The sequence below is a fragment of the Ascidiella aspersa genome, chromosome 7 (assembly GCF_963924565.1).
Source record: "Ascidiella aspersa chromosome 7, kaAscAspe10.2, whole genome shotgun sequence".
In the NCBI taxonomy this organism is placed as follows: Eukaryota; Metazoa; Chordata; class Ascidiacea; order Phlebobranchia; family Ascidiidae; genus Ascidiella; species Ascidiella aspersa.
The window spans coordinates 18,053,867-18,069,674 of NC_139453.1; the positions used below are offsets into that span (position 1 = coordinate 18,053,867).

The window sequence follows — 15,808 nt, forward strand, 5'->3', positions numbered from 1 at the left end:
CACAGTATTTTAGTATCAGATGAAGTATAATACAAAAACAAATTTTATAACAAAAATTTTAAAAACAATGGGTTTAAAATACCTAGTCATAGTGGAAACAACCGATGTCAATGGTGTACAAAAGCAGGGTACAGTTCTCTGCCTTCTTTTACGCCATGCCTGTTCTACTAATTTCCGTTCAGAGGCGGGGTCAACTCTCCAAAAAGATCCTTTTCCAGATTCTTCTTGGGAACGTGGTACTTTAACAAAATACCTGTTCAGTGATAGATTATGTCGGATAGAATTCTGAAAATAAAATAATTAAATTTTAAATTAGTTTGAATTATGTGAATGGCTAGTGTTTCCTTGTACAACAAAAAGAAGTTCTAAAGTAAATCAAATAAGTGTTTCAAATGTAAATTATATAAGGTAATGATGCATCTCTCACAATATTATATTAACAGGTTTTTATATTACATACTACAGGTTTGTAAAAGAGTTAAGGATCAACTCATTATCATCACGTTTAGTTAAAGATGATGATACCATTATTATATTTTTGACTGACTTCACATTTTTGACCCAAATTTAGTAAAATATAGGTAATAGCGCTTAGCTTCCTGGGGAGATAAGCCCAGCATGCGACGTTCATTGTGAGAACAGTCTCCTTTTCATAAAACAGCTTATTGGTCTTACAATAACATATTTTACTGCCACAAATATATATGCAAAATTTATTGGTAATGTTAGAACTCTCTGTTAGCAACATGTTGTTCCTACTAAACATATCAACTAAATGTTGGTAAACCTAATGCCCTGTGAAACCCCTATGGTTGCTTTACATAACGATTGATATAGCGACAATTTAATTGTAAACATGTAATAATTGGTATGGCCTTTTGATGGAAATTAATAAATGACGGAAGGAAGGCATCATAGAGTAAATAAAAACCATACATTTATGTAATTTGACATAGTGTATACATATTATTTACTTAGTCTAGTTATCAAATTTACCTTTCATATATTCCACAATTAACTCGACATAATTGAATTTAATGAGCGGTAATACATAAAGAGGAAAGACCATATAATAAAGTTTCAACCATCGTTTAACACAGGATAGGGGCTTTTGGCGAGATACACTGCTGCTGTTGTTGTTGTTGTTGCCATTGAACATTACACTTTTGCCTAAATAATCTCGATTTGCCATTACTTGAATTTATTCGTTAGCAAACTGCTCGATTGGCATCAGTAAAGTCATAAAAAAACGCAGAAAATTTTTAGTGAAAATCTGTTTTTGCTAGCAGAAACAGGCCAAGGAAAAGTTTTAGGGTATGCCAATTAAAGAAGCTTTCTAGAAAAACAACTGATCGTTACATGGTCTTTACTAAAAAAACACACAACAGAAAATGTATCCCTTGGCTAACTACCCCTTGGCATCTGTGAAGTCATAGGTGAAAGAAGAAAATTAGCGGCCCATATCTGTTTTTGCTTGCCGAAACAAGTAAAGGGAAATTAAAACTTAATAAATATATATACCGTAAAACCAACAAACTAAAATGCAATATATATAATATTACAAATAATTAACCTGGTATTCAGTTACTATGCAAAATCACCCCCAAAAAATATACAAGACAAAATATACAACAACCGCAACTCCTTCTGGTTCATTTTTAACTTTGGTCTTTTCGAAAAAATATATTGGACATTTTACTAACCGCATTGATTACATAGATTTAAACTTAAAAAAAAAGTAAAACTATTACAATAATGTTTAAAGGTTTATTTATTCTGTGGGTAACCAACAGGAGTAAGGACTTTTATGAATTTTGTGTCATCTTAAAAATTAAATGTAGGGATACTTTAGAAAAAAATATTATTATTGATGTATTATTTGTGACCCCATATTTGCTATATGTGATAGACAATTACAAGCCATGAATGCATAAAAGAATGTTTTTTTTTAAATCCGGTCTTTCTAAATTTAAGACTTATAAAACTATTACTAGGAGATATAATAGTTTACCTTCTTAAATGACTCTGCAAGTAGTTTTAAAAAAATTTGATGTTGTTTTATATTAACAACAATATTGTCAGAATAACTTTAAAATCAGCCATTTTATTGGTTCTCACCTGCCAACCTTTATCAGCAGTTCTGTAATAAGGGTAGTTTTTAGTAATATGGCCATATATGCCACTCAAGGTAAGTTGATGATTTAATGCAGATGAAATAGCCTGTAAGAAACAGAATGAAAATTAGCAATATAACTAAAATAACAAAATTATAATTGCATAATATGAACAAATATTAGTATGTATTTGTTGTGGTGGCTTTGTAAACACAACGTTGTGTTGCATTGCACTCACTATATGGGCAAAAAATAAGTTTTTAAAAATAAGTGACATCAACCTGGTGTTTTGATCATGTTCTATGTTCTTGCCTAATTTATTGTATAGTTATGCACTCCAATTTAAACGACTTTTTTATGTTGCAGTTGTTAAGAATGCTAATCATTTGTACTTGATTTTTTCGATTACAATATGCATATGTTAGCAATTAGTTTAGCGATTAATTGCTGTCCCACAAAAAAATAAAAGTTAAATAGTTATTAAAAAAACTATTAGGATTCCATATTCTGGATTTGTTCTCCAGATTCGAAACCTATTATTACATAATACATTTTGATTCTACTTTGCAGATCCCTACTCGCCAGTTAAAGGTTTTTATTATGAATAGTTTATTTTATTTTGCAAGCCGGTAGATTGTCATGGCAAAGTAAGTACAATCTACGGACTATGTCTAGAATAAAATCAAGAATAGGCGAAAAAAGTCAAGTGCTATAAATCACAGGCGAATTATAGAGGCTCGTTAAGGTGAAAAACACAATTGCGGCCTCATCTTCCGCCTTTACCACTGCAATAAAGCTGGCATTTGATATCAAAAGTGATGGCTCCAGTTTTTCTTGTCTATCCAAGATTCGTACCCACTACTCCGCAAGGAGGCCGTCATAATATATATAGTTGAATTTTCTGATCTTGCAAGCATAAAACGAAATCCAGAAATCAGTTTGACGTATGTAATGAGTCTAATGACACTCGCTTGGCTCAGTACAAAACAGAGTTGACAAAAAACAAACCTTGGCGTAGTATAAGAACAAGCTTTGCACTGACTAACTAAGTTAATTTAAAGTAAAATGACTGATTTGTTGTTGGACTATGTTTAACGGCTCTATTTGTTATTAACGTGGAGTAGTAAAACAAGTGAAAACATGTTAAATAAAATGCTAGGTAAGCAGGGGGCCACAAGGGTTGAGAGCCTATTGAAGGGGGCCACGAAGCATAAAAGGTTGAGAACCAGTGGGCTTGAAAAAAAATAGCCTGCCATGAGGTTCAGCCTCACGACCTCAGCCAAATGGGGGTCCATTGCTCTACCTACTGAGCTAACAACTGTGCTACAAGTCTACATCATTCATGAAGTTATAGGGTTTTTTTAGGAATACAATTTAAGTTATATAAAAACCACAAGGTTTCCATATTTTCAACACAAACTTGAAGTAACGTGTTGAGGGAAATCTCTGATTTTAGCAAAATTAGCATGGTAACCTTGGGGCAGACCTGGGCAACATACGGCCCGCCAAACAGTTTTATCCGGCCCGTGGCTTATTTCCCTTAAAATACGTAGGCTAAGTGAAAACAATTGTAAGTTCAAAGATCTAGTCCAGACCTCGCCAAATTCGATTTTTAGCCTGTTATAAATACTAAAACAGAAATTTTGCACTTCTGTCTTTCTAGTAAGTTCCACGCGATTATTTGGCAACTTTAGAGATAAATAGCCTCTGCACTGTGGCACTTTCTCCAACAAAAGTTTAACAAATTTAGCCTAATATTTATATATTTTTTGCGCATCGATTGTATTCCGTCTTTAAAATATGAAACACTTTCTAAACTCTGAAATATACCTATTCACATTTTGTCAACCTAATTTAGTTAATGCCATGTTGTGTGTTTCCCCCGATTTATATCGTCTTTGCAATTATGGCCGTTGTACCGCAAGTAAGATATCAGTAACTTAAAGCTTTAAAAAGAGGAAAAAACATTGCACGTATTTTTGTTCCCCATTTTTTCTGTATTTTAATCTTAACTTTTGGGTCACTGCGCGCACAACCCGATAAACGCCAATACATCAAGCAATGTACATTTTTTTGTCTTTGCTTAATGCTTTACGTCCCCCTCTAAATCTAAATTAAAGTTTGCATTTTCAAAGAAAACTAGTGGCAATTTTTTGCGCTTTGCGCGACGTCTTGTGGCATTCTTTAAATTTGACTTAAAGGTAATAACAAATTCGTTACCCTATTTATTTTAGTAGGACATCATATTGCCTGTATTTTAGATTCTATTTTTGACCCTGCCCGCTACAACATTTTAAGTTTCTCATGCGGCCCGCAGCTAAAAATAATTGCCCTACCCTTCCTTGGGGAGTTGGCGAAGCTCCAAATTTATTTAAATTTGAACATCCCTATCGGTGGTATTCTAGGACATGTAGTAGGTTGGCCCGCTGCAGTTAAAGTAATTTAATCAATGTTCAACTCGACCATTGTATGTACAGTATTATTTTATAACCTTGTCAGTGGTTAACAAGTTTGTAGCAACTTGGTAGTCTCTATTTTGCAGCCGGTTACAAACTGAAAGCCTCAGCTAGTAAAACTGAATGATGCCTTAAGAGGAAAAAATAATATAATTCCAGCTGTTTGTGATTCCTAAGGTGCTGAAGACAATTAAGGTTAGGCTAAAGCTTGTCTCTAACCATGAGATTGCAAACTGTGCTCAAAATGCAAATGATCTACCTGGCCTCCATCCAAACAATGCAAACAGCCAAACACTATAGATTTATACAATGCACTCTAAAACTTGTGAAGCGCACAAAGAAACCACTGAAGAAAAATATCTCTGGTGAAAGGGAGTCATACAGCAGATGATCTAAAATGACATTTCTGAAGCTAAATGCATCGCTCAATAGTCCAGAACAAAAGGAACAAATTTTAAATGTGTTACAGTAACCATCATTAACGTCAGGCGGAAAAACGGGAATTCCCTAAGTTGAAAACTCGGGACCCCCCCTTTTTGGATTTCTGGATAAGCCCCTGCTTCAGATATCATTAAAGTGGAGAATTGTACTTAAGCTGTTAGATTTAGCATGGAGGCCTATACCACATAATGCCCCAATGCATGTTTCACTTCCTCCTCAAGTCTTATTATACTGTAGATGCGTATTTTTTTTTTCAAAAAAAAAGTCAGGAACTGCTTATATTAGGATTAAAATAAACCGGATTAAAATATGCGATTGATGCAGTAATAAGACTCATAACAAAAATAAAACTTAGACAGCCTACAGTTTTTTTTTTGCTACAACAGCCCTGCTACCAACTGCATTACTAAGAAACTATAAGCCTACAAGAGAAATGTAAGTGGCTGGTATCACAAACGTTACGTTACAAAAATTTTCTTGCTCGATAAATAGAAAAGTGGAGTTCTATGGTTAGCTTTTCTCTGCAAAAAGTTTTCACTACTAAGCTAAGCAAAACGAAAGAAATCTTGATGGAACAAAATATTAGTAAAATTCCAAAAGATGCACATTGAAAAAGGTGGAATTACGCGCCTGGCTGGCATTTGGTGACTGTGTGCTAACTTTTTACAAAATGCAAATTGCATTCTTTTCTGTTCAGTGTTGATGATCTGCTTAGCTCAGCATATAGAAGGGTTATGTATGTCACTCAAGGTGCATTTTCTGCACGCTTAGTTTAACTTTTTCCAGAAAATCTTAGTTCAGTTAATGACCAACACAAACAACATTTTAAGCAATGAAATCCCGTCACCAAGTATTTTAGAATGGGGTATAAGTGAAAATTCCATCATAGAAGTTCTATGCTGATGACTTGAGTTATGTGTATAAAAATGTTATATGTCAGACGCTTTGACGGGCCATGTATCACAGCTGTGCGTTGTTTTCAATGCATTTTTTTCTGAAAATTTAAATCTGACGATATTTTAAAAATGTGATGTTCTACAGAAAAACTAATGGTATATTCGAAATCAGTGCGAAAAATACATCTAAAATGAAATACTCACATTCTCGTTTAGAAAAAGAAGTTGAAATTTGTTGACCAGTGTTATTGTCATTATTTATTTTAGATTTTAGGGTTGCTAGCATTACTTGATTTTTACACTGTGATTGGATGAGCTATTGTTAAAACATTTTAGAAATGCAGAAATATGAAGATTTAATTGAATAATAAGTATTTTTAATAAAATTACTCGTATATGTATCATGTATCTAAGTTTAAAACCCTGTTTAACAACAAATAATAAGTTATTTTACGCTAAAAATGAATGAAAGACTTCATGATTCAAAATAATGCAAATCACGTCAGTTAATAAAATCACCTGGATAATAAGTTGCGCATAGGAAAAGGGTGGCTTGGAATCAATCCCTTCAGATCCACTATTGTCTTCTGAAACCTTGAAAATAATAAATGCATTCAAAATTAACCTAACCTAAGTGCAAATGACATATCATATACATTTACAATATTTGGGGATATGTCAGTTTTTTATAAATCAGATAGTCTGGCAAGGTAATCATCCACTAGACCAGGGTTTCTCAGCCGTGGCCCGTGGCCCCCCTGGGCATACCTCTCAACCTAGGTCATGGTATTACAAAAGGTCTTCCGTTTATAGGGTAATTGAAAATGATATAATTTATTCATTTTATCGCAGAAAATTTAGATTAACGCAGACTATCATCACTGTGGCGAAACCATCACTGTGCTGCAGCTTTAAATGCAGCCATATATACGGCGTTAGCGTTTTTTCCGGCGACTAATTACTGGCTGATAACCTTCGCCTAATCATTAGGTGTCCGTCAAATGCAGTTGGGCGAGCAACTGATGTGTAATGCCAGGTACAGATATTGTCTTAAAGGGCGTTAAGTTGCAAAACAAGCATTCCATTGTAAAACGAGAAGTGAAACAAGGGAAAACAGTAACACGTTAAGTACAATGCTAGGCATTTTTATGACCAGGGGGGCTACAAGAGTTAAGAGCCCATCAAAGGGGGCCACGAAGCATTAAAGGTTGAGAACCACTGCACTAGACAAAGGCAATTAAAACCATATACACACAATTTACAAATGTTAAGGTAGTTGAATTGTATTATAATAACCCTACATCCTTAAAGAATACCTTTGTTTTTTAAAGCACAGCGATCATAACTTTTGTTTCAAAATAGATGTGCACTGCCCCTAGGTAAAGGACAATGAGGTTCTGCACTGCTGTACTTGCCCATTATGCTTCTACTAATATATATCACAGAAAAGGTTCAGCCATTAAATATGACTTTTGCTAGCTAACTGTTTAAACTTGAACACTATTTCAACATGTAGTGAGTTCGAACCTCACTGCAGGCTAGTTGTTTTTCTAGTCTGCTCTGCTTGCATCATTGATCGACAGATTCGGTGAGTCTGCAATGGCTTTCGGTGTACTAATAATATGTAAACCGTAATCGTTGGTCAAAAGTAGCTTCAGAAGGGCTAGATCTCAGTTGTTAACACACATATGTGTATGGTTTCAAATTTGTATGAGGTTTTTGTGCTGCGTTTTGATTGGCTTAGATTTTATACAATCTGTTACCCAGGTTCCTCAGTCTTGACTAGAACAGTTATATACTTACTGAGGCAGCAATGGCAGAGGCAGCTGCATTAAGATTTTGAGTTACTTGTTCATGGTGGTGCTGTAAATGTCTTCTGTTAGGACTCGAAGGACATGAATTTACCGCACTGCATATCAAAGTTAAAAGTTAAAGCAAAAAATAAGTCTACTTGACAAAACCGAATGGTTATAAAAGCCTACAATGTTACAAAAATCATGGCCTTACTAAAACATAAACAAGAAATAGGATTATAAAGAATTAAACCAGATTAAATATAAAATTTTATGGATTTAAATCTAGGAAGATTAAAATCCAAAATTTAGTATGTAGCGACATAAAAGTACACGCCTTTCAGCAATATGCTCATTTTATTTAGGCCACAGAATAATCACAAAACCCAACTTACCAAAATGGTGACTTTAAAAACTTTTCCATTAGTGGTAAAAAATTCCATGCACACTTTTTGGGTAATTTTTAATTGTGTATACCTTTATTTATTTTTTTGTCATAGTTTATCTACCGTTCAGCCCCTAACTGATTTGGGGGTTGACATACCATAAAATCATTCTAAAATGTATTTTTTTAAATCTAAATAGGGCATATAGGTGTTCATTGTTTGGGCAGAAATAATTTTTTAGACATATTTTGCTTTTGCCGAAATTATATGGGCCTCAAATTAATTTTTGGATGGTTTGGTTTGGTATGCTTCAAACCAATTTTTGGTCCATAGAGTTTTATAGAAAAGGTATAAACTGTACAACTCAGACATGGCGCTGAGTACTATATAGATGCAGTTCTAGGGATTTAGAAGTTTACCCCCTTTGGTGACTTACTGTGAAAAAAAGAAAATCTGTGTAAAGTAAAGACCAATAATTACATTTGCATAGGCAAAATATGAAAAGCGAGAGAGTGATAGCGCATAACTCAGTTGTTATCTTTCTCAGTATGGAGCATTTTCCTACTAATAAACATAAGTTTTTAAACGGGTAGTCGAAACCATTGGAATAAAATATATGTCGGTTTAGGTAGCAAAACATTGGATAAAATAATTGAGAAGTTGCTAAAGAGCTTCTTTTTAGTATTTAAATGTCATACTACCAGTAGTGGCACAGAAACATATGTAACACTTATATTTGATAAATGTTATGTCGGATGCTGCTGTTACCTATTCATGTGTCCTATTTGGTGTTCCCCTTAGGGACCTTACTTTAGGGAACAAAAGTCGTAAAATAAGTGTGAAATTATTCTTGGGAAGGTTTGTTGTACTTCGGGATGTTTAAAGTAGAGTATCGAATCCTTGGATTCGAATCCAGGTGGGATTCAAATCCAATTTTGCTGTTTATTTCGTGTAATTGGAACCGAAATAATTTAATGTTTTACCGCCGATTGTTGCGTTTTTTTTTTGAAGAATATTACTAAAGGACAAGATATTTGCAAAGCCTTGAAAACGCAATAACAAACATGATACTTGATTTTTTAAACATACTGCTTTTGACAGATGGTGCACCAGCAATGTTCAGACAAAAAACAATGTAAATTCCCTACTGCAAAAAACAAATAAAAGACTCTGAAATTTCACTAAAAATCAAAAAACTGCACTGCATAATTTGACAAGTGGCACTGTGTGCAAAATCTCTTAAACTGAAAGCAGTAATGGATGTAGCATAAGCGCAGTATATTTAATTTTATTTCCTGGACTAAATTATGATAAATTCAAGCAATTTTATTAAGGACGTAAGCTGAATTCAGAGACCTAACCTACTTCTGCAACTTTGAATGGCATAGTCGTGTGTTACACAGAGTGTATGCTTTGCTTGAAGAAATATAAGAATGTCTCACATTTACGTGGTCCACTTTAACTTTCAAGTTTGGGATTTCTGATTGATATTAACACGCACCTGAACGACTTGAACTTGCTACGTAAACGAAAGCAGAAGTTGTGCAAGATGCATGGTAACATTACAGCTTTAAACAAAAACTTTTTGTTTTGGGGAATAGCTTCAAAAAAAGTAACTATGTCTATTTTCTTAATCTTTAAAAGAACCAACCGGCTGTAGTTTAATTACATTATGACTCTTCATGAACTGAAAGCTGAGTTAGAAAGCTGTTTTGTCAATTTTCATTCTTATGCAGGCAACCTTGTTTCAAGGTGGATGTTTAAAGTTTCTAAAAAATTGGCAAATAGAACTTAACAAGCTGCAGTTTAACGAGGGATTTAAAAGTAAAATTAATGCATACTAGCGGTGGGGCCGCAGTTCCAATCGAAGGTCGATATTAGGAGTCTGCAGGTATTTGGCAAAAAATAAAAACTGGAAAGACATTTTCTGCACAAAGTGGAGGGCTATGATGTGATTGATAAGTATCCTTCAGATCACCCTATCCAATTCAACATCCGCCACCTGTCACTTAATTTCCCCCTGGAGATTGTATATTTATGCAAATAAAAAATAGAAGAGAAGGCACAAAGGTACTATCAGCCACCTGTCACTTAATTTCCAAGGCACCAAAGTGCTGAGCAAACCAAATTGGGCCAAAACGTGATGGTTTTAAATACACATAATGAGTTGTGACTATCATTTTGTAAAAGCGTGGCTTGTTTTGACAAGCTAATAATAATTTCAATAAAAATACTAATAGCTGATTCGGAGTTTTTGTTGAGGAAATGAAGTTTTAAAGAAGTCAAGACATAAAATAAGTAATCTTGAGAAACATGGTATTCTAGATAATGTTGTTCACAATTGTGTAATTCAACTCAAGTTTAAAGAGAAGGCGACAAACTGCTCAGCAAACAAAATTGATGAATTGAACGTAGAACAAAAAGGAAGGAAATATGATGCACTAAGCCCTTTAAAGAGATTTTATAGTTTACTTTAACTGTTTGTACTTTTTTATACCTTTTGTACATAGAGACTACATAAAAAACACATAAAATGTTTGTTTAAAGCATAAAAAAGTGCGCTTACTTTAAAGTTGTTGTCGATATGGTACTTCAACTTGACGGCCCTATTGCAAAGACTTAGATTTATGCAAATCAACCTTATTGGGGAAGAGCGTGTTTTTTGTTTGCAAAATTATACTTTATCAACTGGGCAATTTAAAACTACTTCTTACTTTATTATATTCTTTTTCAACATTAGCTAATTGTAGCAGTTGGGTAAAGACAGGCAGTTACTGCGCAAAGTTAAAGAAACTTATTGGCAAGGAGTGTAATTTTAATCTGTTTCAAAATTACAGTTTAGAAAATCAAAGTTGAAAATACATTATCTAAATTTCCTAAATAACTTTTTTACATCACCTAATTGTAGCGGTTGGAGAAGGAGGCGCACTAAGAAAACCTCTCGATTCAAATAAAGATATGTGACTTGTCACTGGACGACTTGATGCCAATTTGTCATCTGATAAGGAAACCTCTGGTGATACCGATTTTCTTTTGTGAATAACGTTAGCTGCTGTTGATAAAACGCTGTCCCTCAATCCAATGACATTGCCTGGAATAATTCTGTCCTAAAAAACAATGCACAGCTTTAAAACTTACACTAAAAAAATGGAAGGAAAATCCAAGCTAAGAGAATCTTGTTAGTCTTTGGTTAAGTTTTGGCCCAAACTCTTCAGTTGTTTTGGTCTCATCCCTAAAGTTAAATGTTGTGTTTCGCGGGAAAGTACAACCTTCCGGTACACATGTGTGATTTTTTTGCTCGACTCTGTTACATAAAATAGCTGTTTATGACAAACTCATGTGCAAACAAGCAGCTCAAGACCAGTTTAAATGAGCAAAGCGCAGAAAAAAAGAATTTAGCAGAAAGTTTCTATTTAAAATAATATGTGATACATAGTCAATAGTCATAACAATATCCCGCATATTGCTTAAAATAACAGCATTTGATTGCCGGAATAATGAGTCACACAGCATAACATGCCATATTGACATACTATACATAGCACCTTTGGGTTGAATAAATTTGCCTAATACAAAACACATTCATAGCAACTAGAAGGCTGGACTTGAGCAATCAATTGTACAATACACACTTGCTAATCAGGTTTTTCTGCTTCAGTTCAAAAAATTGCTGTTGTTACACCAACATCAGATATTAGCGCGAACAGCGAGGGACATTAGCATGACCTAATTACATTAAAAACATTCTTGCTTAGGACGGTGAGTAAAACCCTGATAAAAACAAACAAAAAACGATAATATCACTAATGAAAGGGAAGGGGTAAGGACACCCAAAGGGGGGTCTGCCGAGGGGGTACAATTTTTTTTAGTTTTGACCATAGTTACTGCTAAATTAAATTAGGTAACAATAGGGATGTTCAAAGTAGAATACCAAGGTATTCTAGAATAATAGGTTTCGAATCTAGAATAACGAATCCAGAATATCGAATCTTAGTATAATTTTATTAAATTATTCAACCTCGATTTTGTTTGGGGAAGGGATTTTTTGCTAACATGTGTACATTATAATAAAAAAATCTCCCATATGTTTAACATTCTTAACAACTGTCATTTAAAGCAGTTGTGCAAACTGTAATATGTCCACTGTCCAGGTTGTTGCCAAAACTTATATTTTTGCCAATAGTGAGTACAATGCAACACCGAACACAGAACTCTTTAGCAATTCGTTCCTGTTTTTAAAGCATTGTTGGGTTTTTGTGCTTCTTTTTTTGACTAAAATGATCTGTTATGCAGTCAAATAATGTACTGCAAAGAATAAGTTACTATTGACGTAACGAATACTTGACAATTACGCTATGCATTACTGTATAACCTCGCTGAAAATTGGCGTTAAGTTGACCTTAAATAACCCTATAGCGCATTTAGCCGACATCCAGCACCTCTTACAACGTAATGTTATGTTTGCAACTTAACGCATTTAGGGAAATTGGGAACTCCCCACCTGAAATTACACGTTAGTCGCTCGCCCAATAATGCTTGATTGACCCCTAAATATTAGACGAACGTTATCACGAGACGCGAAGTAATTGGTCACCCGAAAAAACACTGACGCTTCACTACCTGGTTACGTTTAAAGTAATCACTATGAATTGGTCGCCGCAGCGACAGGCCAACTTACCACACGCGTTTGTACAATTAGGCGCGACAATCGGCGGTAAAACATTAAATTATATCGGTTCCAATTACCAAATAAACGGCAGAATTGGATTTGAATCTCATCTGGATTCGAATCCAAGGATTCGATATTCTACTTTGAACATCCCTAGGTAACAACCCAAATTATTTTACAGTGCAGGTCCTTACCAAATTTTGAAAAAACAACCTCGTTCACATTGTCACTCTAAAATATCATAGGATATAGACAGGGTTGCCATACCGTCCTTATTTCTAAGATTTGTCCTTATTTTGAAGGGCCAGGTCTTAGAAAACTTAAATGTCCTTATTTCCGACTTGCGTCCTTATTTTGTCTTATTTTCAACAACTACAGAACTTCGATCATTTTCTCTGGTAACCGGTGTAGAATAATATTCTAAAATTATGCTTTTGCACCAAGATTTTATGACATCATAAAGGAAAAGGTACTCCTGTGGCGGACAAGTCTCAGGATTTTACTTCAAAGTGGTGATATAGGTAGGGCAGTGGTACAGAAGTGTTGGCTGCTGTAGCAGGATACAGCAGCTGACGACATTATAGCAGTAAACAGCAGTACAAGGTTACTGCTGTTTAGGCTACAGCAGAACAGGGTGCATCGAAGGCAGCATTTTTTTTTTTTTTAAGTGGTTGGCATTGGTGAAATGCAGTCGACTCTTTGATTAAATCATTAAAGCTATAAGCAGGAGTGGCCAACACTTCAATCGCGATTGACTGTTTGATCGACAAATTTCACCTGGTCGATCGTGCTATGTGTCGGATTTGTAAAACAGCGTTCTTCAAGCAACATTAACAGGAGTAGACTGAAAAACAACCCATAAACCTTGATAAATTGCTGGAGCAGATTGTTTCTGGCAAAAAATATGAAATGTGATATGACATGGCTCGTATAAACGTAATGTATGTCCAAAAACGCTAATATAATTTTTCAATGCTAATATAATTTTTCAGTTGTCCTTATTTTTGGGTTCATGTCGATGGCAATCCTGGATATAGACATCCAAAGTTGAATGTTTACAACTTTCGGCTAAAATATTTCAAAATTTAGATACCGTGACAAGATTCTATTTTAAAGAAGAAAATGTTGCAGTGCACAAACTAGAAATGTTGCAGTGCAAAAATGTTAAAGGTATTTAATGTCAAACACAAGTCTAAATGAAAAGAAAGCAAAAAGTGGGGTCCTTTTAATATCTGGGTTATCCATGAACCCAGTAAAAATTTGCCCAGAAATTTTGTCCACATATTCACTAAGATATGAAAAATCTACCATGCTAAATCGATCCATGGTTCTCAATATTTTCTTATAAAAAGTGTGTGTAAAATTTGAACAAAAACGCAAAATATTACAAATGAAATAAATTAAAGTGTATCTGTAATTGTGTTTTTAACAATTGTTACATCAACAAAACAATTGTTATACTTGATAACTGCAGTGTTTTACTATTTTTTTGCCATTTTACTGTATAATTTTGAAAAATCACGCATTTCTTGCCATGCACACTTCCAAATTTGTTGTTCTATGTAAAATCTTGTTTTCTGGAATGGCAATGAATTTACACCTACCAAAGTACAACTCACTTTTATACAATTTAAATTGTGAAATAATAAACAACTTGAATGTGATATAGATGCTGACATAATTACATTATCAAAATGGGGTGTGCACTGAAAAGTTTAATAACACATGATATTAAGGTTGCACTTTTTGCCACAAAAAATTGTTTAGTTTAAATATAATATATTATTGAATGTTATAAACAGTCAAAGACACCAGTGTTTTATAATAAGGTACAAGCAATGGGCTCATACTGATAGGTTAACTGAGCTGAAAAGCCTGGATGACTTTATTAAATCAGTGACCTTTCTTGCTTTGAAGACCGTTCACCTAATTATAAATTGACAATCAAGTTACTTGAAACAAATTAAACACAATTTAGCTAGTGATGAAGTCATAGTATTACTTAAATTTGCTGATATCTACTAATTTATTGTCCAAGATGCGGTGCAGTGGTTCCATTGGGACATCACTCAGGCAACCTTTCACTCTATTGTAATATATTACAAAAAAGGAGCTTTAACATAAAAAAGTTTGGCTGCAATATCAGATCATTTGGAACATTATTCAACAAGCACAGTGCATGCATTTATTAACCAAATAATTTCAATTATCGTATCCCTTGCTTCTGTGAAAAAAAATCATCTATTTTAGCGATGGTTCTGCTTCACAATACAAAAATGGCAAAATGTTCATCAATCTTTGCCATCGAGTGGCATTTTTTTGTTACATCTTATGGCAAACGTCCATGTGATATTGGCGGAACCACCAAAAGATTAGCTTCACATTAGGGTTGTTCAGATTTAACTTTTTTTGAAAATTTATGCTTCCTGCTTGATTTCCCATTATGTGTCACATAAAAATGAGTTTCGTAAGTTTTAAAACAATTGGACAACATTTAGGGGCTCCGCAGACACCCCAAAGTTATCACACTAAAATTGCTAAAATCTGGGACTTCCCCTAACACGACACTGTACGTTTTTCTTAAAAAACACAGAAACCTTGTAATTTTTATATTAAACAATGGCAAGAAAGCATCACTAATCTATTTTCCAGTTTTATGTAACTTAAAATGTATTCTTAAAGCCCCCAAATCCCCACTTTACACCATTTTTGGAGCTGTCATTTAATTTATCACATATGTACAATAAAATATATTTTAACAAATTGTATATTATGAAAAGAAAAGTATTTTAATTAACAGTGAATAAAGAAGGAATATAGCAAAAGTATACCAATGTCATAGTTAAAAAATGTCAAAAGGAACATCAATGAACAGCTTTTTTTATTTTTTAGCAGAGTTTTTTTTTAGAAAATCTGGGTATGATCGCCTGTGATCTTCAACAGCTTGTAGCAAGTTGTTTGTTACTGTGGATTGTCGGTTAATATAGCAGCACAATCTGTGTTTACTTTTAACCCCTCTTTCTGCGGCATCATTCACAACTTTAACAGAAGGC

The 15,808-nt window shown here is 34.0% G+C and overlaps 1 protein-coding gene across 1 annotated transcript in view; it reads right to left on the minus strand.

The window, feature by feature from the left end:
- The window catches only part of LOC146138119 (forkhead box protein K1-like), a 63,923-nt gene that overhangs the window by 23,004 nt on the left and 25,111 nt on the right, over nucleotides 1–15,808 (minus strand). Inside the window, exons 3-7 of the mRNA XM_083394279.1 lie at nucleotides 10,985–11,193; nucleotides 7,711–7,816; nucleotides 6,427–6,501; nucleotides 2,119–2,220; nucleotides 83–285 (exon numbers count right to left, since the gene is read on the minus strand). Of these exons, the coding sequence (XP_083250405.1) occupies nucleotides 83–285; nucleotides 2,119–2,220; nucleotides 6,427–6,501; nucleotides 7,711–7,816; nucleotides 10,985–11,193 (695 nt within the window). The remainder of the gene's footprint in view (nucleotides 1–82; nucleotides 286–2,118; nucleotides 2,221–6,426; nucleotides 6,502–7,710; nucleotides 7,817–10,984; nucleotides 11,194–15,808) is intronic.